Source organism: Pteropus vampyrus, unplaced genomic scaffold, assembly GCF_000151845.1.
Source record: "Pteropus vampyrus isolate Shadow unplaced genomic scaffold, Pvam_2.0 Scaffold56, whole genome shotgun sequence".
NCBI classification, from domain to species: domain Eukaryota; kingdom Metazoa; phylum Chordata; class Mammalia; order Chiroptera; family Pteropodidae; genus Pteropus; species Pteropus vampyrus.
Genome location: NW_011888837.1, coordinates 4,821,283 through 4,845,371, shown reverse-complemented (window position 1 = coordinate 4,845,371; position 24,089 = coordinate 4,821,283). Strand labels below are relative to the sequence as shown.

The 24,089-nt window shown below is 41.5% G+C and overlaps 1 protein-coding gene and 1 pseudogene across 5 annotated transcripts in view; both read right to left on the bottom strand.

Annotated features, from left to right (window-relative positions):
• Window positions 1–24,089, bottom strand: part of SHROOM3 (shroom family member 3) — a 163,705-nt gene that overhangs the window by 4,879 nt on the left and 134,737 nt on the right. For 4 of the 5 annotated variants that reach the window (XM_011360570.2, XM_011360573.2, XM_011360574.2 and 1 more), the window contains 5 exons: window positions 21,163–21,236; window positions 16,466–17,353; window positions 14,563–15,072; window positions 11,853–12,003; window positions 1,383–1,655 (listed from right to left, as the gene is read on the bottom strand). In XM_011360570.2, coding sequence (XP_011358872.1) covers window positions 1,383–1,655; window positions 11,853–12,003; window positions 14,563–15,072; window positions 16,466–17,353; window positions 21,163–21,236 — 1,896 coding nt within the window. The remainder of the gene's footprint in view (window positions 1–1,382; window positions 1,656–11,852; window positions 12,004–14,562; window positions 15,073–16,465; window positions 17,354–21,162; window positions 21,237–24,089) is intronic. The other variant, XM_023530881.1, reaches the window with a different exon arrangement.
• Window positions 15,395–15,513, bottom strand: LOC111740021 (annotated as a pseudogene).

The following is a 24,089-nucleotide window of genomic DNA, read 5'->3' as shown; positions in this document are numbered from 1 at the left end:
TGAAGCCCTTCCACTCAGCCTACCTACAATTATTCTCCTAGACTCTATCAAATACCACTTGTGTGAAGCATTTCCTGGCTTCACCCCACCACCTGAGACATGTTTCTCGGCTCTGAGTTTGTCGCTGTGCTGCAGCATATTGGATACGTTCACTACTTCCATACTGGTTTTCCTCACTCTACGGTGGGTTCCTGGAGGGCGGGGCCCATGCGTTAGCCAGTGTTCATCCCTAGCACACACAGTACTTGATACATTACAGGTTCTCATCTGCTGTTTGCCAAGTGGAAAGAAGAAAGAACAACTCTTTTGAGGCAGGTACTATTAGACAATTTCTAGAAGCGGAAGCTAAGGCTCTGCACATTTACATAAGGAGGGCACTCGCTAGGAGTAGAGCTGCAGAAAGTTCCTGGGTACGCAGTGACAGTCCTTTTACGTTATTTGAAAAACAACTTTCCTTTCAATGTCATGTATTAGAAGAAATAATTAGGAAATCCCTGATAGCACTTAAAGAGAGAGAGCTGTAGACAGGAGAAGGAGTCAGAAAACAAAGGAGCCTCTTGAAGGCTGGCGCACTTATCCCTACTGGCATATATGTTATAGCTACGTTTATGTCTGACTTCTCTTGACAAGTTAGTTCCACGAGAGCAGGGATCTGTCTCTTTTGTTCACAGATATGTCCCAAGTACCCAGACCAGTCAGTGGCACACAGCAGACACCCAGTAAGCATGTGCGAGTAGGCGAAGAATGTTCTGTGGCAATAGAATTAAGTTCAGTGAGGTGAGTAAGGCTTGGGGTGTGCAGCAGGATTGCTTGTGTCTGGCTCTGTCACTTACTGGCCTGTTGTGAGGATTCAGTGAGACCACATCTAAAATGTTTAAGTCCAGAGCACCTGTCACAGAGGACGTCCTTGAATTTTATCCAGTGTTACCACCACTGTTGTCCAATTCCTTCCAGTACGGGGTGCAGTGGCGATACCTGGGTGCATCCCCATCGAGTGTCTGCAGCCCTTGAGAACTGCAGGTTCCCTGGTACCTGATCTACTGTTCCTGAGCCCTCTCCTCATCCCCAGTGGTTTTGTTGTCCCCCTCTCCTTTTTGAAGGTCACCCCCCAGCATGCTTTTATCTTTTCTGGGGTAGAAAGGAAGGAAAGAACGCTGGTACCCGTGTTTTTACTTTCCTAAGTGTTCCCTGAATCTGCAGTGTCAGCATTACATCTTGGCATGGAAGATGCTGCCTTCTCTTTCCTGGTTATCAATACATTGGACTTTCTTCTTGCCCCAGATTGTAATCTTCTCGAGAGAAGGGATTGTATCTAATTGTATTTCTCTGTGTACATGGGCTCAGAGGGAAAAGCTGTTGAACTGAATTGCTAGGCCACCTACCCTTTCTTCATTACTGGCATCTTCACCAAGGCCACTAAGGACATTCTCCACGCGGGCCAGGCGCCCCGAGAGCGAGAGCAGCAGGTTCACCACCTTGTCCAAGTCCCCGATGAACATCTTGTACTTGTCAAACTCATTTGGCTTGCAAAGCTCACTGATCAAAGCCTCCACCTCTTCTCCCAAGGCGTTATTGAGCTTGATGTCCATTTGCAGACTCCCCTTTGCTTCCTGGAGGGTCTCAAGCTTGTGGGTGAGGCTTCCAATCAGTTCCGCCTGTTACCAAAGGAGACACACAGCAAAGATTAGGCAGTCAGAGTGGCCAATGGGAGGAGGATTCAATTCTCCCAGCCACATCCTGTCTTTCCTTCAAGGCTCATCTGAAGGCCTCCTACTGTATATGGACTGCCCTCCAACTTTAGGCCATAATAGTCTTTCCTTTCCCTGAATGTCTATAGCTGCCTTTCTCTGAATCTATTCAATCATCACAGGCCAACACTTGATTACATATCACCGCTTAAAGTTTTCTAATTGTGTCATGCTGTGCCTGCCCAACTGAGTTAACTATTTACTTTCAGAAGTCTCAAGACACATTCTCATAGGCAGGTAAATATTCTTGCTTTACAGATAGTGAAGCCAAAAGTTAAAGGAATTAAAGGACTTGCTGAAGATCACTGAACTGAGTTGAATATTAATCATAGATACCATCTGTAGAGCAATTACTATGTGTCAGACACTGTGTGAGAAACTCTACGTGGATTATCATTTAATCTTCCCAATAATCTTGTAGTAGATACTATTTCAGCCACATACAACAGGCAAGGAAACTAAGACTTAGTGAGGTGAAGTCTAAGACACGTGTAACATTCAGTGGGGCTGCCTTGAACTCAAGTCAGCCTGAGTTTAAGGGCCATTCTTATGTAATCATTATAAATATTCACATGAGACCTTTAAAGGGAATTCAGCCCCTCATTCCTTCTACTGCTCCCCACTGTCTCTAGTTACCAGAACTACATAATTTGCCACCTTAATTAACTTCTATACATATAAAAAACACAAATATCTAATATATTTAACTGAAGAAATGAAGATCTTAGTGGTTTCGAATTTGACTTCATTTGTATGAAGTGTCTACTACTTCTTTGCTGCAAGAGAAATTAAAATCCATGGCTTCTGAAATCAATCTTATTTTTCTCTTAGCCTAAGGTAGCCAGATGGAAAAATGACATACTCTTTTTTGGGTTTAAACCTATTTCTTTACCACTAAAAAGTTTCCAAATATATGTGTATGTGTGTATAAAGAAAACCAAGCTGTGTGGCTTCAGATGGAAACTTGGTATAAAGTGTCACAATTTCTATGTTAGAGTCAATCTTAATTTTAAAGGAAAGGAAAAAAACAGAAACACTTTTGACTAACAGAACTGAAGGATACTGATGAGTTTTTGTACTATTTCTTCAACATCAGCACCAGAGAATGCAATAGTCACAATGACAAAGGGAAATATTTCTTTCTCCATGTTATGCCCATCGTGGAAGTGGACCCCCAGAGATTATTGCAGTCTGGGTAAGGTTCTTAATGTACAAGTTCTGGCTTTAGTGGTAACATCATGTTGTCTTCTGAACTTGCCTAATTCCAGAGGCTGAAGGGTGACTAAAAAATTCCCATCTGCTGCACCATCTCATCATGGGTTATAATTTTTGGCTTTCCTCAAGCTGTTTAGTTAAGACAAAATCAATGCAAAAGACAATTTTAGTAGTGGAAAAAATTCATACAGTTTATATTACTCCTCAAATGAAGAGTCTGAGCCCAGAAAAATGCAGGTGGGAGAGAATATTGCTTAGTGTTGTTTAATTTTCCTTATACTCTCCTAGAAAACTCATTGTTTTCCAAAAAACAATTCTGGCTAACAGCTATGGTATTTGCTTGCAAGATAACCTGCTAGGTACCTCCAGCAAAACTCCCAGCAGGGTGTGGTGATCTTGCTTTGTGATATCAGTTCCTATGAGGGAACACCAAGGACACTGAATGGAAAGCAGTGTGAAAAACAAGCACTGCCTGCTGTCACATTTCCTCACAATTCTTGCTGGTCAGGGTTGAGACAAGTCAAATGTCCGCATTCCTGTTTTTCAGATAAGAGAGACCAACATGTACGTGGGGTCAAGCCAGGAGTTTTTAACCTCTCAGCTTGTGTTTCCTAGGCTTGCCACTCTAAATGTCACCCGATGATACTTTCCTATAGAATACCAGGTTTTACCAAAATCCCATGAGGTAATTAACTGAGCAGCAACATTCCTTTCAAGCCAACCTCAGGAAAAGATCTTCTGCTTATTTAAGTGTTTTGGGTATCCGTTTCGATCTCACATCTTGAGAAGTATAGTTTCTACAAAGGCTTTTTAAAAACTAATAGAAAAGGAGGTGACAGGTAACAGCCTTGTGTTTTCCTTATTCCTATAAATGTGACTTCTTTTGAAACTAATACTGTGTGTCATTTCTGGAAGGAACTCAAAGCACTTTTATTAATAATTGATGTCATTTAAAAAAATTCTCATGGCTCTCAGTCGCTGGTATTTTAAGGGATGGTATGATAATAATTTGCGATTGAGCAGACACCAGTAAGAATAAGTCTGTCCTCACATGTCGGGGTGAGTGGAGAACTCTTCCTCTGAGTTTCTGCTGAACTCAGCTCCCCAACCTTCTCAGGCTCCTTCAGTCTAAGTATGATTATAGTGTCCTTGTAATGTCTTGATCCTGGCTTTGATGGTGACAGGTCAGCAGTGCTGAAAGAGCAGCCACCAAGCAAGCACAGTTCAGTGGCTGAGGATGGGCCAAAGAAGTTGATACAGCTGAAGAGGCTCAGTATAATCTACTCAGTCCTTCCCCTCAGACCCTGTTTTGGTTTTCAAAAACATCCATGCTGGGCAGGAACATCCATGCTGGGCAGGGCCATAAGCCTGTTGTATATAAGCCTGTTGTATATAACAACAGGGCCATAAGCCTGTTGTTCCTTATACCATGAATCCTGAAATATACATCAGCTCCTCTGATGTATATTTCAGGATTCATGGTATAAGGAAGAACAGAATGAGATGAAAATGCCTAGGAGTGATACAGGGAGGTGTCTGTGGGAAGGACCAATGCATATTTTGTGGCATTTTGACTTCTGAAAGTTACTTGCTGGGATGTAATGTGATATATCACAGTTCGGCCATATATGCTAAAACAAGTATACTAAGCAGTCAATTCAGTCACTTCTGGCCCAAATGTTGCATATTTGGATGATACTTGAATTTTTTTATTTTACTAAGCCCTTAAAATATGGAAATCTGGATTTTAAAATTCAGTTTAAAGGGATTTGAGTAAGTGAAGGCAACAGAGGAAAGTTGGCTGTACTAAATAGCCATTTCTTTGCCAGCCACCAGATCTCTTTAAAAAACAAAAAACAAAAATACCCGCCCTACTTTGACCTGCAGAATTCACTGGAGAGAGAGGAGGTGTTCAGGGTCGGTTTTGTTTTGTTAATAACATACTAGTCTCTATTGTGTAACAGATTTTGCAATAAATAGAAAAATCTTTTAAAACAACATACTAGTCTCTCAGGAGCTACTTAATTTGCAAAATCATTGACATTTATCCGCTTAACTTCTGATATGGGATAAACTGTTGCCTTGTGTGAGATGCTCTTTATAAGAGTTCTTTCTCCCTCCCACCCGCCCTGGGCATGCAGCAAGCCTGTTGGGCCCTGTCCCGCCTCTTTGCTGATCCAGGACGGACACTGGACCAGGTGTCAGGAGACCCAACTCCACAGAAAACTCACCATCAGGTAAGTCACTTGACCTTTTGTGTCTGTTTACTCACCACAGCAAGGGGATGATAATACCTGCCTAAAACTAATAATAATGTTTAAATCTTGAGCTCTTTCTCTGTGCCAGGCACTAGTTAACTGTTTTTACTATTCAGTTACTACTCACAACAACCCCATGAAATAGATACTGTTATTACCCTGGTTTTACTGATGAGGAAAGTGAGGTTACTTAAGTTGCCCGAGGCTCATGCGGTTAGAAAGTACCAGAGCCAGGCTTAATACCAGGGTTCAGTCTTTTACTCACTACGTTAAAGTAGCTCATAGGAATATTATGAAGCCCAAATAAAATAAAGCTTGAGCAAGCACTTTGGAAAAGAGAAATGTATTATATACATTCCAGTTATTTTGTGTGCTATCATTAAGATTAGGCAATTTGAAGAGCACACACCACTTATTTGAAGTAGATGCCTCTACTGCTGGAGTCTCCAACCCTCCCCCGCCACCTGTGGGTAAGGTGTGGCCTGATAGGAACTGGGCCGTACAGCAGGAAGTGAGCAGGGGGCTGGGGCGGCACAAAGAGCAAAGCTTCATCTATGTTTGCAGCTGCTCCCTAGCACTAGCATCACCACCTCAGCTCATCAGGCATTAGATTCTCATAGCAGTACGGTCCTTGGTGGCAAAAATGCTGGGGACCTCTGCAGTCTATGGGAATACTCAACTCCCCACCATCCCTCCACATGCAATGCTGCTTTGCCTTCTGTTCAGAGGACTTGTGCTGGCAGTGTTGCCAATGATATCACCATAAACACAGTTGGCCTCTGCTGACTGTCTTCATCTCAAACAGGAGTAATTCAGGATTCCTAGCCGTGTGGCCAGGGTTTAGGGATAGAGTGGAATTCAGGCCCCTGATAGTGAAAACTGGGGAGGATCCAGGCAGCTGCCCATGGCTGTTTTCTTAGCCGAATTTTACCCAGAGAGAGAAGTCAGAGGCCATTTCTGTCCTGATGACAAACTGAATTAAACCTCCATCTCATCTTGTGTGACCTGATGAGAGCAGAAAGATCATGGGGGCTCAACTGCCGTTTCAAATATCCTCTAGCATATTCTCTGTCAAGAGTGGTTCCTTACCATTTCCTCTCAGGAAGGCTTGTGACCAGAAAGTTGTCATATTTACTTAGTATGGTCTCAGGAATCTTTAATACACAAGATACAATATTAAATTTAACTTAAACTACGCTCATTCTCCTCCTTCCCTAAATGACCTTCCTGTTTTCCCTGTTTCAGTGGTGATAGTTACCGTGGCCAGGAACTTGGAGTCATCCTTGACTCTCTCCTCTCTTCTACATCTAAAGTGTTACCAGGTTCTGTCCATTTCCTTTTTTTTTTTTTGATCCATCCGTTTCTCACTGCTCCTACTGCACTGCCCTTAGATCCCTGTGGTCACTGTCCTGGATGGCTATAATAACGCGGGGAGGAGGCAAGAGAACTAAATGTTAAATTACACTATATTCAGAGACTGCACTATGCTGATTCACAAGGAAATCTGCAGAACAAATGAAGATTTCAGCTGTGATTGCTAGCAAACCATATACCTATTCCCTGAAGGGAAAGCAGAGTCTCTAGGTCACACCCTACACAAAATAAACACCATCATTCATTCCCTATGGCTAAAAACACGGGGAACTTATGGGTCAAAGGCTGGGAACTACCAAATGGCCTTTTCACACTACATCGTCTTACCTTTCACTCTGTGCCCCAACACCATCAAAGGAAAATGGGTAAGCAAAGTCTTTACACTGTAATTCATAAAAACTAAGAATGATGTATAAGCTGAATTCTCTGAATACTTGGGGCTTCTTGTCTTTTTTTCTGTCTTGATCTTTTCTCTGTCCTTCTAATAGTTTCTTTTTAACTCTAACTCTAATGTGTGCTTGAATTCTTTCTTATGTTCATCAGTCAAGAACCCTTTTCTCTTGGTGTGGGCCACTTGGGGGAATTTGTCCTGTCCTACATCAGTAACACCCTCCAAACTACCCTCCCCTCCTCCTGTCTTACTGCATACATGGCTACCAGAGGGACTTTCTAAAATGCAAATGTGCCATGTCTCCCTGTTGATAAAATCTGGGGAAAAAAACCCGTCTTGCTGGCCAAGACGGCATAGCCTGCCATAGCTTCTCTCCCCACTTACTACAGCTACGTCCCTAAATTCTGAAGTGGGCTCTGTGAAGTGAAGTATGGCAGGGCCTTGGGGAGTGGGCCAAACCTGAAGTGCGACCCAAAATGGGAGTGAGTTTCCTGTTTTCCCTCACCTTTTATGTTCTGGCTCTGACCTGAGGATGGCCCCAAGGCAGAACTACGCAGTGTGGTGGCAAAAACTCTGTCTTTAAAACCAGAGCACCAGAAAGGAACCTCTCTGTGAGCTAAAGAGTGGGGAAATCCTGTTTTTAAGCCTCCCTTTTCCTCTCCTCTCCTAGCAGTGCCTCCAAAAGATGGTTTTACTTAGAGCTGCACTGCACGGTGGTGGCACAGGCACTTAAGACCTCAAGAGAAAAAACCCTTCTTTCTGGTCAGGGGAACTGGGAAATGGAATCAAAACTATTTTTTATTGAGGGTGGCCCCAGCCATGTAGAATGGCACAGGCTGCTATAGCCATGAGAACTTTGTCTTTCTAGCCAGAGGCCCAGGGAGAGGGGCTGCTGGGAACCAGAGAGTGTGGGGAAAATACTGGAAAAGATCCCTAACACTGTGTTGAACTGACCTAAGTCCTCGGCTCACCCTCAAGCTGCATGTGTGTGGGACAGACCCACAGGAGCACAGCAAAGGCTTCAAGTATTGAACACGACAGAAACAACTATACAAGTCCCAGAGTAAGCCCCAAACGGTGCAAGTGTGGGACAGACCTGTATAACATAACACAGGCTCTGAAAACTACATTGACATTGGAACTACCACCCACAGAACCTGTAGTCTGGTCCACCTTGTGGAACCTAACTAGGTTGACTGCCTGCTGAAAAAAAAAAAAATTTGAACATTCTCCAGAGGATTTTAACAGAACCCAGTCTCACAACATAATATTGAAAACATTCAGAATGCAATATAAAAAAATATAAAAAGAACCCAATAAAACCAGTAACATACGAGCAGTTCGCATGGGAAGACAACAGGTGCTAACACTGAGAATAACCCCAATGTTGGGAGTACCAAAGTCTTTATAATAGCCTTTATGACCATGCTCCATGGTAAAAGTAAACACTCTTGAAATGAAAAGAAGGTAGAAGTCCTCAGCAAAGAAAGAGACACTACCAAAAACTAATTGAAAATTTAGAATTGAAAACTATAAGATTTGAAATAAAAAACACTAGCAGAATGGAGAAAGGAAAGTCAATGAACTTGAAGATAGACCAATAAGAATTATCCAGTCAGAAGAACCAACAGAAAATAGATTAAAAAAAATACAAAGCTTTAGGGACTTGTGAGGCAATATCGAAAGGTCTAACATTTGTGTCACTGGAGTCCCTAAAAGAGATTAGGGCACAAAAAATATTTGAAGATATAATGGCTGAAAACTTCCTGAATTTGGTGAAAGACATACATCTACATAATTAGGAAGCTTAACAAACCCCCAAAAAAGAAAATCAGGCCCATACAAATCATAATCAAACTGCTGAAAATCAAAGACAAAAAACAAATTGAAAGCAGCCAGAGAAAAACACCACATGGCACATCGGAAGAACTAGTATTTAAATGATTGTGCATTCCTCATCAGAAACCACAGAAGCAAGAAGAAAGTACAACAACAATTTTAAAGTGATGAAGGAAAAAGAACAGTCAACCCAGAATGCCATATCCAGTGAAACTGCTTCAGAAATGACAGCAGAATAAAGATAGTCTTAGATGAAGAAAAACTAAAAGAATTTGTCACCAGCAGGCCTATTCTAAAAGAAATGCTAAAGGAAGTTTTTTTAGACTGAAAGGAAGACAAACCAGAGGGTAAACTTGGAACTTCAAGAATGAATGAAGAGGAGCAGAAACACGCAACTGGGAACCATCTGGGTCACTAAGCATCTCCTGAGGAAAGGCAATTCCGAGGAACAACAGATTCTTTTTGCCTTTTGAAATTTTCCACTAAGTCCCTAAGCCAAAGCCCTTTGCCTTCTGAATAGAGAATTATGGGCTCTGTCTAAGCAGATTTTTGCCAATAGATATGGCAAGGTTTAGCCAAAGAATGGAAAACTATGACATTAAACCATCTTTAGTGTTTATGTAAGTCAGAATTTCAGACAATAAAAGTGTTCCATATTTTAAGTAACACTTAGATTTACTTGGAATATTACAATTCATCATCTAGGATATATAAAGAGAAAATAAAGTAGAATTGATTTAAAATGCTCATTTCAATTTAAAAATTATTACTAAATCAGGACAAGTTTCCATTGACCCTTAGTTTCATACCTAGAAATGCAGCTTAGGTTATTAATAACTTTAAATATTACTTTGCAAAAGCTGGTGGAAGGCTACACTCTGTCTCAGAACAATCTCGGGGAATGAATATTGACCAAGCATCATTTTTTAAAATCATTGTTAGAAAAGCTTATTGTATTTCAGGAAGAGAATGACATTTTCAACTCTACGCTGAATATATTAATAGATGCCTTCAACATCATTTAAAGCTGACACATTTCCTGTGTTTCCAAGTCAGATATGCAAATGTGACACTAATGAAAGTTCTATTACACATTAATAAACTTGTAGTTCATTAAAACAAAAAATTCTCAAAGGGTTCTCCATTGCCACAATCTCCATTGCGGCAATGGAGAACCCTTTGAGAATTTTTTGTTTTAATGAACTGATCTGATCTGAACCCTGCAGCATTTCACACAAAGCCCCATGTGATGCAAGTGACCTCCTGGCCCCTGTGGCTCCTTCCAGTTTCATCTCCCGTACATGTGGCCTTTATTTTCTAAATTTGGTCATTTCTAATTTAATCATTGTTTTATATTCCAAAAAAATCAAACTACCGAAAGAACCTTCAATAAACACACACTCCCTTTGTTTCTTCGCACCTCAAGGTCTTTTCCCACACCGTTCCCTTTGCCTTGAATACCCTCTTCTCTTCTCGGCCTTACTCATTCCGATTACTTCAGTGTAAAATGTGACAATACAGGTGTCAGCGGTTTTGTGAAAAAAGATAATACAGCATTATGCAAAAAAAAGAAAAAACAAAACCCACACCTAGCATCTAAGTCCTTAATAAGTAGTACCTAATGTTATTTCCCATAATGATTAATCCTCTATTCCTTTATATTTTCAGTCTAAAAATGCTTTTTGCCATATAATCCTCAGAGTGAGAAGGTGATAAGTGATGAAAAAGTGGTTAAAAAATAAAGATGGGGAGGAAAAAGTAACGAGTAATATGCTGCGCTGCTACTGTAAAACAGGGTACGTCTACATGTAAAGAACCACCACAAACTGGTAAAATGTTCATTTAAAGATGTCACGGCAACTTGGTACCTATGATGGTATTTATATAGCTTGCCCTTTGGGATAAAAATACCACCAGAGCAAGGTGGTATTTTTCTCCCAATCAGAGGGCACTCAGCAGCACTGAGATGGGCATGTGCCAGGAGGCGTGCTACGAAACAGGTGTTTAAATGAGAAAGCCTTAGGCTGGGAGAGCGTGTTACCGCAGTGGCTGCATCAGCATGTCAGCCATGCACTGTGAGCCACGGAGCTGGAGCAGCACAAGGCAGAATACCACTGATGGAGGTGCTTCTAAAGCCTCACATCCCCCTGTCCCATAAGTCCCAGCCCCCAGGGTCTGTATCCTGTGGTCTTATTTCAACACAAACAAGAGGACTTAGGACATATTCTAGAATAAATGAAGTAGAATCACATAAGAAAGTTTCTCCTGGAATTGATAGACTGAGAACCACTTACATTCCAGGCTCAGCAAGAGGCAAGCTTTGACGGAGTCCTTTTTCAGCATGCAGGCCTGAGCTGTACCAGGGCTATGAGCACAGCCCCTCTGGGGCTATAGGGAAAGTGGAATGGCAAGAACTTTCTCCCCTGCAGGCACAGCTGAACTTAGATCTCCATGGCATGCGGGAAGAGAGCAGCAGCAGCACACGGTCATTTTAAAAATGCTTAGCATTTAAAATTTCCGTAGGAGTATCAAATGCTAACGACTAAATTCCAATACTGTGCTTTCAAGCTATTCATTGGGGTATTGCAAAGAGAGTTGGGGAATCTAAAGATTAACATTACCTTTTTCCAGAAGTGTCTTTTGACAATCAGTCTCTCCTTAAAGTTTCTAGATTTTCTAGTTTTCCTTTTGACTATAAAACATGAAATGAAAACTACACAGGCTGTTGGCATTGGCTCAGACAACAGTGTTGGGGTCCCTGTGTTGGACTAGGAGGCAGGGGACCCAGGTTCTAGTCCCAGCGGTGAGACTTTTAAGAAATAACTTATTCCCACATACGTTCACTTTTGTCATTTATAAAAATGAAAATGACAGGTGAGCTGTGAGGAAATTGCTCAAAGTACCGATGGTTTGGGTGAGGTTGGTGATGCAACAGGCCCCTGCCCTTTCTGCCATAAGGGCCAGTAACCCCGATAGGACCCTGACTACCTTCCTGGGGACAGCAGAACACAGGTCCTAGCTTCTTACCTTCTTTTCATTGACATCCGCCTGCTCTTCTTCCTCATTTACCTCTTCTGGCATATCTTTGATTTTGTTCAGCAGCTCAGCCTTGGGAGCAGACACACTGTAGTAGGCAGGGCAGTTAACCAGCATGCTCACTGCTTCCCTGTCTTCACTCCTGGGTTGAAAAAGAACAAAAAGTACAGCCACACACAGCACATACCGAAAGCTTCATTTCACCACATTTCTCCATTCAGAAATGTGTAAAAAATCCTATTCAATTTCTTCCCAGAAATTAGGATGAACTAATAACTATTTGCTAATAGGTAGTTACTGTGTGTAGGGCTCTAGAGGCCAGGCAAACTCGGGATGAAGACCACCGACGGCAGTACTGGGAAGGCGAGGAGTGCGGGTCAGGGCTGGACTTGCCAGACGACTCTGGGCAAGTCATTTAACCTCTCTGCATGTTTCTCTTGTGATAAATATAAGAATGTTACTGACGCCTTATTTCACAGAAAGACAGGGGGAGCCATGACTCAGTCGTGTGAATGTATTTTAAAGGTGCTGTAAAAATTTCAGGTTTTAGGTTATTTCCTACTCTTGCAGAGTTACCCATTATCTTTCTGATGCCTACTATGACTGTTCTTTGGACACTTATTAGTTTTCTTTCTCACGTAAGCCTCATATCCCATGGAAGTCCAGGAAATCTGGAGCTTGCTGGTCAATGAATGTTAAGAGGTGAAATCTACTCACTGATTACACAGCAGGGGGTTTCAAGGCTGGAGAACAAATAAGGAGTTGAGAACTTTGTTATCTCTGTTTTATTATACTCAAGCTGTCTTTCAGACTATAGGTCGGATCTTATCCACTGAATAAATGGTAGTGGAAGTAGGTTAGGTTCTCCTGGAGAGGAATTTCAGCTATTCAGTCCTGTGACATTATTTAACATCTAGACCATCATTTTAATATGGAATAAGGAACCACCAAAAAAGTCATTTTTCTACTAGTTTCCTGCTTGACAGGACTATTCCTCTAAGCAATATAATTACATTTAGTCCAGTTAATTAAAAAAAATAAGAAAAAGAATTTTTGACATGTGTTTTCCCCCTCCAGATAAATTCATTGCATTACACGTGGGCTTCTTAGGCATCTGATAACTAAACCTCACAATGGCTATGTGAGGTCTCACGCACAACAAGAGAACAATGCTTATTTTCACCAGAAGATGGCGCATGCCTGTTTTGAAATTCCTCCTACAAAAGCTACGTGGCCATTTCACTTCTAAATTGACTGAAAGAACATAGGTTCTCAATGATAATGCTAGGAAATGCTTTTCTAAGGATATACTTGTAAATTACCTTCTTCTACAGCAAGTGGGGTCAGAGAACAGAATGAAATGAATGGAAACCCCTCACTTGGACCTACCACAACCGCCTGTGCTGAACTAACCCACACACCCACAGAAAGGCGTCTTTGGGCCCCTCGTGGTAGCCAGTGGATTGCCTTGCATGTTCTAGGTGTTCGGTGCTAAACACACGACCCTGGAAAAGTCCATGTACTTCAATTGGTCTCTGCCAAATCTGAATAGGAGATTCAGGCCCTGTATTAGGAAAGCCTCCGATAACATCAAAAAGTTTGAGTACTACATAGCTCTTTACTTTTTCCCTACCAATCATCCCCCCAATAAAAACATGGTATTCCTGATAGTAATTTAGTTAGGATCATTTGGACATATCTAAAATGCCAGCCCAAATTTAGATGAAATGCTCTTCTGACTTAGCCTAGAAGCCACTAACTCTGCAGTTCCAATCTTCCAATTTACAGCTTCCAGTGAAAAAAAGAAAATAAAAACCATAGTAGTACTTTAAGGAAATAAAACATGCAAGAAAATATTGCAATAACCCAGGAGAAATCAAAAGAATGAAAAACAGACTGCTGACGGTCTTTACACCCCTGTGGCTGGGCACAGCGACATGTTACAGGACAGTTAAGGCTTCCCTAAATATCACTGCCCTTTAACTTCAAGAGCAGAGGCTCACAGGCTGAATGTGAGCACTCACTTTAACTCTTCAAAGGCAAATGCCAGTGAAGTCACTAAATGTGTGTCTAGGCTCTCATCCTTCTTACAAAGACCATGTTCACCTCCGCCTTCTGCCATGCCCACTGGTTCTACTTGCTCCTCTCATCACTGACCCCTGTGGAGCTCCCTGTAAGGGACTCTGACAGAATGGGAGGTTGCATGTCTACCGAGTTAGGGGGCACAGTACAGTGAAGAGAGCAGGCAAGTCACAGTGCTGAGTTCAGATATAGGTGCCATCATCACACAGGTCCTATGACTTCAGTCGCACAGTCTTAACTCCTCTGTGCTTCAGTTTCCTCACCGGTAACATGGAGATAAAATTGGTAGCTATCTCAGAAGGTTCTTGTGAAGATTAAACAAAATGTTTATATAAAGAAATGAATACAGTGTCTGACACAAAGAGCATGAATAGGTGTTAACAGCAATTATTATTACTATTATTTTTTTGTCGAGCAAGGGCCCGGTAACTCAGGGTCTGTCTGTCTCCCATCCTACTTCTCAGAGGCACTCCTCTAGGGCTGAGATGGAATGTCAGTCTTGGGTCATTCCTGCTGTTTTCGAAGCAAGAAAAGATTAGTAGGTAAGTAGTCCCAGACTTATCACCCTGTGGAAGGAGTTCATTTGTAAGGCTCTTTGGGGACATTACCAGGGACTTACCTCTTGCCTTCATATCCTGGGCAGCTGACAGTTCTTTGTAGGGCTTTCCTCTTTATGCTGTTTTCCTGCAGCAAATTAACATCTCGAGGAAACAAACCTTCCATCAGGTCCATAGTTGTCTTCATTCTGGAATCTGGATCCAAGATGTCTGCCAGAGATTTGTCTTGGTGGACAATTTCCTTGGCCAGAGTTTCTGTTCTGATGTCTTCTGAAGTCTTTTGAGGACTAGAACTCACATTCTTTTCTAAACCATGAGTCCCACTGACTGGGTCATGGACAAGGCCTTGGGTCAGGATGGGAGGTGGCTGCCCTGAGTTTGGCTGCCAGCCAGCAGACCCGGCATGTTGGGGCAGAGCAGCCTTGGTGGAGGCTGGGCTGGTCTCAAAGGCCTCTGAACCCTTGACAGAAGTTTGGGATCTGGAAGCCACTATCTGACTACCAACCAAATGGGCTGCACCAGGCATGGGTCTTTCCTTGGCAATTGTCACGTTGGCAAACTTGCTGGAACTACTGGGGATAGTAAAAAAAAAAAAAGTGGTGAGAAAAGAGTCAACAGAAGAGTGAAGATGAGAACGTGAATGAAGACTGAGAAGTTTTCACCATCAGGGCTTCCCAGGAGTGGGGTGAGGTAGCCACACTTCAGAGGTTATTACTCCCAAATTGCAGGGTCCTAAAGTGCCTTCACCTGAGCCCACTAATTGGTCACAGGGAGGTTGTATGACTTTTTTTTTTTTTTTTTAAAAGGCAAGGCAACCCTTGGCTGACCTCACAGATTGCAAGGACCTTGTCAGCTTACAATCCCTTATTGGTTTTTGTTTTGTTTTGTTTTTTACGCCTACAGCACCTGGTCTTCCTAGGTGGTCTCCTATCCAAGTACTAACCAGGCCCGACCCTGCTTAGCTTCCGAGATCAGACGGGATTGGGCTTGTTTAGGGTGGCATGGCCGTAGATTAGGTTGTATGACTTTTTAAGGGGGGATGAATCTAGTAGGAATTCAATTTTGGTGAATGTTGCTCTCAGATCCCAGAGCTTCCCGAAAGGTGCAGGTGAACAAAGGGTAATGGTAAATTGCTCTGGTATTTAGAGGGAGTTACCACAAAGGTGATAGCAGGCAATGTTTTTTTTTTTTCTTTTTTCTTTTTGGTGTTGTGAAAGCTCTTGTCCTAGGGAGTATCTGCTGAAAAATTCTTCTTCCCCATTCTTGCCTCCAAGAACAGGTTTCCCTAAATATCACTGCCCTTTAGCCCTATTCTTTATTCCTTCCTGTGGACATGCAGGGACTTTGGAAAGAGAAGCTGACCACAGCCCATTTGCAGTCCGGTCTCTTCTCTTTGGACAGTAAGGCTGCCTCTAGGCTTGCTCTTGTGCTCTCCCTCTCTCTTTTTCTCTCCATACATGTGTAAATAAAATACATATGTATATGTGTGTGTCTAGCACAGCCTGTGACTAGGCAGGTAAATCTATTTAATTTGGGGGCTCAGTATCAGGAAGCCCACTTAACACTCAAATAGAAGCCACATTCTCCAGTATCACCTCTATTAGTAATACAAGTGATACTTTTGTCTTCTGTGTGCCTTTTTCTTTTCATTCATTCCTTAACTGATTGAGAACTTGGGCAGGGAAGGGGGGATGCTATTTATTTGGACCCTCCGAATTTACCATGTCCACAGAAATGCCTCTTGGGTTTGGGCTCTTATTTTCACTACTCTCACTCCCTGGTGAACAAATGAAACAGCTCAGCGAGTTCGTGAGCTGAGCTTGTATAAAAAGCCTCTACCCCAGGGCTCCCCTGTGGCCAACTGAAGGAGGGTCTGGGAACCCTGGAGCATGAAAATCACTTATCACCGAGGGAAAACCTTTCTTCCTCAGCGAAAGGCTTGCCCTGCCCAGTCTGCCCGCTCACCTGTTATAGAGCTTCTCGTAATCCTCGCTGTCCACTTGTACCTCACACAAAGCTTGGGGAGGAGGTGGAGGAAAGTCATTCCAGCTATTCACTGGGGCTTCCTGACTTGGAGGAGGGGGAGGAGGTGGAGGAATAGCTTCAAATGTGGGGCTGGAAGTAGCGTTGGGGTGCATGTCCCTGACAAACACTTCATCATCATAGTCCTCCCGAGGTGATGGGGAGGCCTGCAGGACTGACTCGGATATTCGCAGGGAGATCCTCCCCGGAGTGCCTGGTACCCCAAGAGGCGTGTCTGGGTCGGAAGTGCTGCTTGAACTTGGAAGATTCTGCTGTTTTTTATGGTGCTTTAGATTTGCAAACCCAGGCGACGAAGATTCCTCGGGGAGGCTATCCTCTCTGACTGCATGCGCCCACTTCACCCGAGTTGGGGGAGGCCGCTTCCTCATTCCTCCTTCCACCCCATGCTCTGAGCTGTTGGGCTCTTGGCCTCTTGGGCTGGGAGGCTGGGCCAGGCTGTGACCATTGCTTCTGTGAGTCGCTGCTGGGGTATAAGGGAGAAGAGGCTGCTGCCCCGTCTGACTGTCCCTTCTGGTTGGCTGATCATCAGCGGCCTGTGAACAGTAGCTGGAGGGTACAGGGGAAGGCAGAGCTAAGCTGAGTGGGGTCAGTGGGATAGCCCTGCTGTCTGTGGGGTGCCCTTGCATTCCCGTGGGCAGCGGTCTGGGGCAAGGCATTCTTCTGGCCTGCTTCTGAGGGTCTGGCAGTCCAGGACATGTGCTGGGAACTGAGGCACCAGCTGCTTTGCAGCCTGAACCACCCCAGCGAGGGCTGGGATGGTGTTTGAGCAACAGCATCTCTTCTCCGCCTCTTTCTGAACAACTGAGTGACCTGGAGCAGGATACAAACATGAGCATTACAGCTCTGAAGAAAGTGGCAAACACTGAGCTCCAGGTTCATTACACAGATGGCAAAAGCATTTGATTGGGAGAAGGAACCCCAGAGAAGCTGCACACTCTCTCCCTCCACCACCAGCTGTTCATACAAAGAACCCGGTTTAAATAAAACACCAGACAGGCATAAACTCCTACAGGAAAATGTCACGTGGTATTTGTTTTCATCAGCCTGCTCTCACTCCCCCCCACCTCCAGCCCCTACCACCCACATACGGTGGCTTTTGAGGACAGGCTTCAGGAAAGAAACAGGTAGGTACATTTCTTCAGCTCCTAGTAGGACTACTCTGGGGAAGCAGCTCCTGACTCTGGGGAAAGAGAGTGCTGCCTCACTCTCTCCCAGTGTGATCCCACGGGAGGTTCTGTTTGGAAAGCATCTGTGTGGGCTGCTGAATCAAGGCTTTATTTACAACTTTCTCTTATTCTCCTGGTGGTCTCATTTCTTTAAAATGGAATGTAAAAAGGAGGGGGAAGAGTCACCTAAGGGGCTAATAAGCAATCATTTCTGGAGAAAGAAGTTGACGATAATGAGCAAATAGGGTACATGGTGACTTAAACAAAAGTCCTTTATCTAGGCTCTAAGGAAAACCCCAACAATTTCTAATACTTTTGCTACTGTGTTCTAAAGGGTAAAAAAAAAAAAAAAAAAAAAAAAGTGCAAAAAAATAAATAAATAAAATAAAAAGCAGGAGTCTGCAGCACTGCCTGCCTGCCGTGCAAGAGTTAATGTGGGGATAAAAGATACCTCCAGCAAACCTCCATAATTCGTAAATTCCTGACTAGTACGCAAGTGAATCTGGAAAGCAGATGGCACTTTTCATTTTACAGATCCAAGTCCTCAGGGAGCGTGGCTCAGTCCCAAGTCAGAGCCCCAGCACAGGCCTGGCATGAAGTTGTCTAAGTACCAGCAGGGAGAATGCAGCATACGGAAGGCAAAAACTGCAAAATCCAAATTAGCTCTTCTCGTGCCTTTAGTTTTTCTTTATTATAAATGCAGATGGTTGAATAAGGGGCCCGTCTCTCTCTCAGATGCAACCTCTCTCCTCCTCTCCCCTCATAGATTCTTTTCGTTTAGTTTTTTTTTTTTTTTTTTAACCAAGAACCTCTCAATATCTCAGATTGGCTGCTCAGTACCTCTTGGCGGGGTCCCAGTTGGATATGCAAGAAGCCCAGAGACGGGAGATTCTCTGGAGGTACTCTGTACTCCCATGTCTTGTTTATTTGGCATCCCTGGCACCTAGTACAAAGTACCCTCTTAGTAAATGTTGGAAAAAAAAAAATGTCTTTTCTGCCCAACTGCTCTTTAGACTGCAGAATATGAACTATTTTAAATTTAGCATCCTCTAACAGGGCATGCAGTAAACTGAAATCTGATGTTTTAAAGACTAATTCGGGTACCTTGGTTTTTCTTACTTTCTTTCCTAAGGCTTTTTAGGGGAGACATCACTAAAACATACAATAAAAAAGTATGGCACTTATCCTATAAAGAACCAGCCCAATAAACTTTGATATGATGTTTTCAGTACATGTTTATAATCTTCTTAGTTTATAGAAACCATACTTAAACTGTATATTTTTGAAGGTAATATTTGAGTTAAATGCTTGCTTAGTTTGGTTGAGAATGCTTCTCTTTGGTAATTGTTTTGTATTTTTTTCAAGAACAAAGAATAGAGGAGAAAGATTTTGTTTGAGCCTCTTATAACAGAGTGAGAGGGGAGTATCTGTTGGTATGAATCCAGGAACCTTAATATTCAAGAATGGAGTTGGACAGCAATTAGTCTCACTTTTTTCCCCTTGACAGCATTTTTTATGTGGTAAAAAAACACGTAACATAAAATTTACTACTCTAACCATTTTTAAATGTTCAGCTCAGTAGTGTTAAGTATATTCATGGTATTATTGTGAAACAGAGCTCCAGAACTTTTTCATCTTGCAAATTTGATACTCTATACCTATTAAGCAACAATTCTTCTTTTCCTCCTCCATCAGCCCTTGTAACCACCATTCTACTTTCTGTTTCTATAAATTCGACAACTTTAGATACCTAAGTGGAATCATAGAGTATTTGTCCTTTTGTGACTGGCTTATTTCACTTAGCATAATGTCCTCAAGGTTCATCCTGTTGTAGCATGTCAGCATTTCCTTCCTTTTTTAAGGCTGAATAATATTCCACTGTATGTTAGATATCACATTTTGTTTATCTATACGTTCATCAATATACATGTGAGTTGTTTCCAATTAATTATGAATAGTGCTGCTATAAACATGAGTATGAAAATATCTCTTCAAGATACTGCTTTCAATTCTTTTGGATAAATACTCAGAAGTAGGATTGCTGGGTCATATGGTAGATCTATTTTTAATTTTTTGAGGCATCTCCAAACTGTTTCCCATAGCAGTTGCAGCATTTTGCAATCACACCAACAGTGTACAAGTGTTTCAATTTCTCCACATCTTTGCCGACATTTGTTCTTTTGTTTTTTGTTTTTTTTAAACTTAGTGATCCTAATAGGTATGAAGTAGTATCTCACTGTGGTTTTGATTTGCATTTCTCTGATGATTAGTGATGTGGAGCATCTTTTCATATGCTTGTTGGTCATTTGTCTATCATCTTTAGAGAATTGTCTATCATCTTTAGAGAATTTTTGTAATCAAGGTATTTGATTTTTTTGTGGTTGAGTTTAGTTTCACCTCTGACTTCAGACCAGGTGTTTTTTGGCAGTGCTCTAGTTCACTGTGAGTTTTCCTTTGTCTCTAGCTTATAATTAATGCGCTCCAACTAACCAAAGTCCTCAGTCTCATCTTGAATATTTTCTTCATTTTAGGCCCAACTACAGAAGCAAAAGCATATAACTGCTCTTGGCAGTAAAGGAGGTAACTTAATACCCACTTCCTGACTACACTGGCTGCTTCTATGTGACAGTAGTAGGTTGAGTTATTGAGAAGGTGAATAAAGAAAAAGAGAGAAACAATGATTGAACAAAATATTAAAAAATTAGGGAACTGGCATGAAAAACATGGAAGGTAGTACGGAGGGGGTTTAAATGTATTATCATTAATAAATAGATGACAGTAGATAGCCCTATGACGCTGCATCAAAACGACGTAAAGGCATGTGATTCAGCGGAAACTTAGGAATTTTCGACTTATTAAGCTCCAAGTGAATAGTTTAACAATGGAAATTCTAAAAAAATTTCCATTATTTTTTTCTACCTAGGAGAAATGATTTTGATGGTAAATTTTTAAAAAATGACTTCCCTGTTATTTTCTATCCCTAAGTGCTTAAAGATTATGATTTTGGAGCTTTATTTTTTTTTACTTCAGGTTCTTCCTATGAGTTTGTCTTACTGTGTGAAGCTCTTCATGAAATGCTTATTCTTCCACAAGCATTTTAGTCACCAGACCTGATCCTTTGCACACAGAGCTGGAAGAGATCAGCCACATAAGAGAGGTCCCATGTGTGAAAGCCACAGGATATGCTTAAGAAGAGCATATCCATGAACTATTCTGATGCTAAACTTATTAGAAGTCAAATATTGCCTCAACAGCATATTTTGAATAATAAGTATCATTCTTAGAAAAACTTATCTATAAATAAAAAAAGTTCCCCACAGCCTAGACAAATGCAAAAGGCAGCATATAACCCTACAAAAAATTATCACATTTCAATTTCTTTAGAGAAGAACAGAAACATTTAATTCTAGCAGCATTCATAAGGCAGAGGGCATCAGAAATACACATGCATACCTGGATCCAGGGCCAGCCAAGTAACATGGATCCTTCACAAAACCAAAGCCATTGTTTTCCTCCAAAAGCACATCCTTTAAACACAAGAAAGGCAAGGCATTGTTACCAACAAATTTACCAAGGGGTTGGAGATAGAAAGGAGCAAGAAGTTATTAGAGGACAGGCACCATGGCAGCACTCTTACATACTATCCCATTTCATCCTCAAAGCCCCAGGAGGTATTGTTAACCACACTGCGTGGATGGGGAGACAGCCCCAAAGAGGTTAACTTTGCCAAGGTCACAGTGGCAGGGATAGGTCTGAAGCTCAGTCTGTCTCACCAGGTGCCTCTCCTAACAAGGGCATTTTCTAAGCAAGAGAAGTCTGATAATTATCTCCAGGGTTCAAAACAACTGCTATACTTGAAATATAAGGATGCAAAGGATCAAGCTTTTGAAATAGCAATTGGGAAATATGGGAGATGACAGGAAAAGGACAGTCTTTTGAATTTAGAAAAATCTCAAATGTTCTGAGTTGTAATTTGAGAATATATGAATCTGGCTTGTAATCAGGTTGAAATATGTTCTCTCTGGAGAAAATATCTAACTCCATGTAATATCAATATCCCTGGGCCTTTTTAGGGGTAGCCATTACTTATTTTTGTTTTTAATAAGAGTACATATTTTCTTCCTGAAAGATTCATAGGTCAGTTTTTGATAGTGTAAGGTCCTGCTCATGGGAACAAGCCCCTGAAGAAGACAATGTTGCCAATGATGATTAAACACTTAAACTCTCAATTATTTATAATAGAAGACAGGTAGGAAACAAAAATTAAACCATACACAACCCCTAAACTTTATTTCAGCAACTTATTTCATTGTTTATTCTGTCCAAAGAGCTAATTGCTTTCCACCTCCCTTTTCTTTTTCTCCTCTCTCTCCCAATCAGTGTAGAGGTACTAATAAACAATAAAAAGAGCCAAAGGTGGCAGTAGGCACGAAGAAGAAACAAACATTTGAGTATTATTAGGAAATGCGGCTATCCTTTATTGGGCATTTTCTATGTGCCAGGCACTCTGCTAAGTTCTTTACATTCCTCAAATTATATAACCAGAGTTGCGTTAGGCACCTGACATTTCTTCAGTAATTTAACCTACAACAATGGGGAAAAGAGAAGGTAATTGCAGCTCAGAGAGGTTAAGTATCTTACCCATCCACAGTTAAGTAAGTGGATGATCCAGAATTCAAACTGATCTTTTTAAAACCCAAGATCTTTCTCTGGAATCTTAACAAGTTGAATAGTAGCTGAGCTGGATGCAATCAGACTTCAATGCTTTGAGAAAAAGGAATTTTACGTGTTCTATGTCTCAGATATTATTATAGGGAATGGGAATTCCTGTTCTCCATGAAACCTTACGGTTCTTTTAAGGTCCTTTACCCCACCCTATTGACATGAATGTACCTCTTTGCTAGTAATTAATCGGAAAAGCCTCTAGGTCCCCTTTAGGCTCCTAACCCAGTAACTTTTAAATATATTTCCCCTTTAGGTTATTTCCTTTGAATTACAGTATGACCTTAAGTTGATATTTATGTGAGTGTGAGTAAAATAAAAGAAGGTAGACCCAGTAATAGGTTATTGAAAGAACTCTCTAAATCTCCTGTCAATCAAAATAGCATTTAGATAGAAGGAAAATGCCTTCTCAACCTAGTCAAAGCCCAAGGAGGATTAATTTCTGTTGTATTTACTTGCTTTGATTAGGCATATATTCAGTTTTTATTCTTCATTTAGCATTAGCATACTTAAACCTATAAACCTTAAAGCCTATTGAGTCCTAATCCTCACTCTTACTTTGGGCTCTGAATTAGATATCCTAATATCTCCTTGGTCAATGCAATATGAAGACAACAATATCTATCTGCTTCGGAATATCAGTTTCAAGTATCTGCCAAAAGGAATAAGAAATCCATTTGAAAAAACTTGAAATGTTATTTAATGTAAATAATAGAAATAGATGAATGTTAAAATCAAATCAATTCATTGGCTGAAGTTTTCAGATATAAGATGTTTAACTCTCACTTCCTTTCCCTTCCCCCTTAATTTAAGGAGGCAGCATGACTTCAAGACTGGAGTCAGACAGTATGAGATCAAACCCTTGATCCCATTACCTTGGACAAATTTCTCACCCTTTCTGTGCCTTAGCTCCCTCTGTAATATAGAGATAACAATTATATCTACCTCTTTGCATAGGGGTAAGGATTGATTTTATGCTTATAAAAACATTTAGGGCAATGACTGGCACATAGTACACATCTGATTATTAGTAGCTACTTGCAACTTTACATTTTGTGGAAATTTGATTCTGTAATTTTCCCCCAAGCTTGATTAGGTGCTTGCTGAGAGGTGCTAAAAATGATTTACAAGCTACGTTCTCCTGAATCAAGCCTGCACTCACATGAAGTTCCAAGTACTGAGCAATTTCCTCCACAATTAAATGTTTGGCACACCATCACATGGTCAATGTGTTACATATCAGAAACAAAGGTCTTGAAAATACAGTGAGAGCCAGAGAAGTCTCTAACTCAGCATCTGGAAGGAAAACAAAACAAAACAAAACTCCCTATCAGGGGTTTTATTTCTCCACAGATTTCTTTTTATAGCCTCTGCTTATTTTAGATTTATGCAATGAAGAGGTATAAATTTTCATCTCTAAAGCAGAAGTGTTTGAATATTTTTCTGCGGGGGCCACCTACTTTAAAAAGGTTAAGTTTTCCAAAGTCTCATAGAAAGTAGGAAATGGGCAAGAATGTGTTGTGCCCTTCAGCTTCATCGCTATTACCCATTTGTTCTGCAATTACACCTTTTAAATGAAGATAAATTAAAGCAGAGGTAATGGGAGGCTGCAAGTTTCAGAAAGAACCACTGCTGGCCCAGAAGAGGCCCACGCCTGC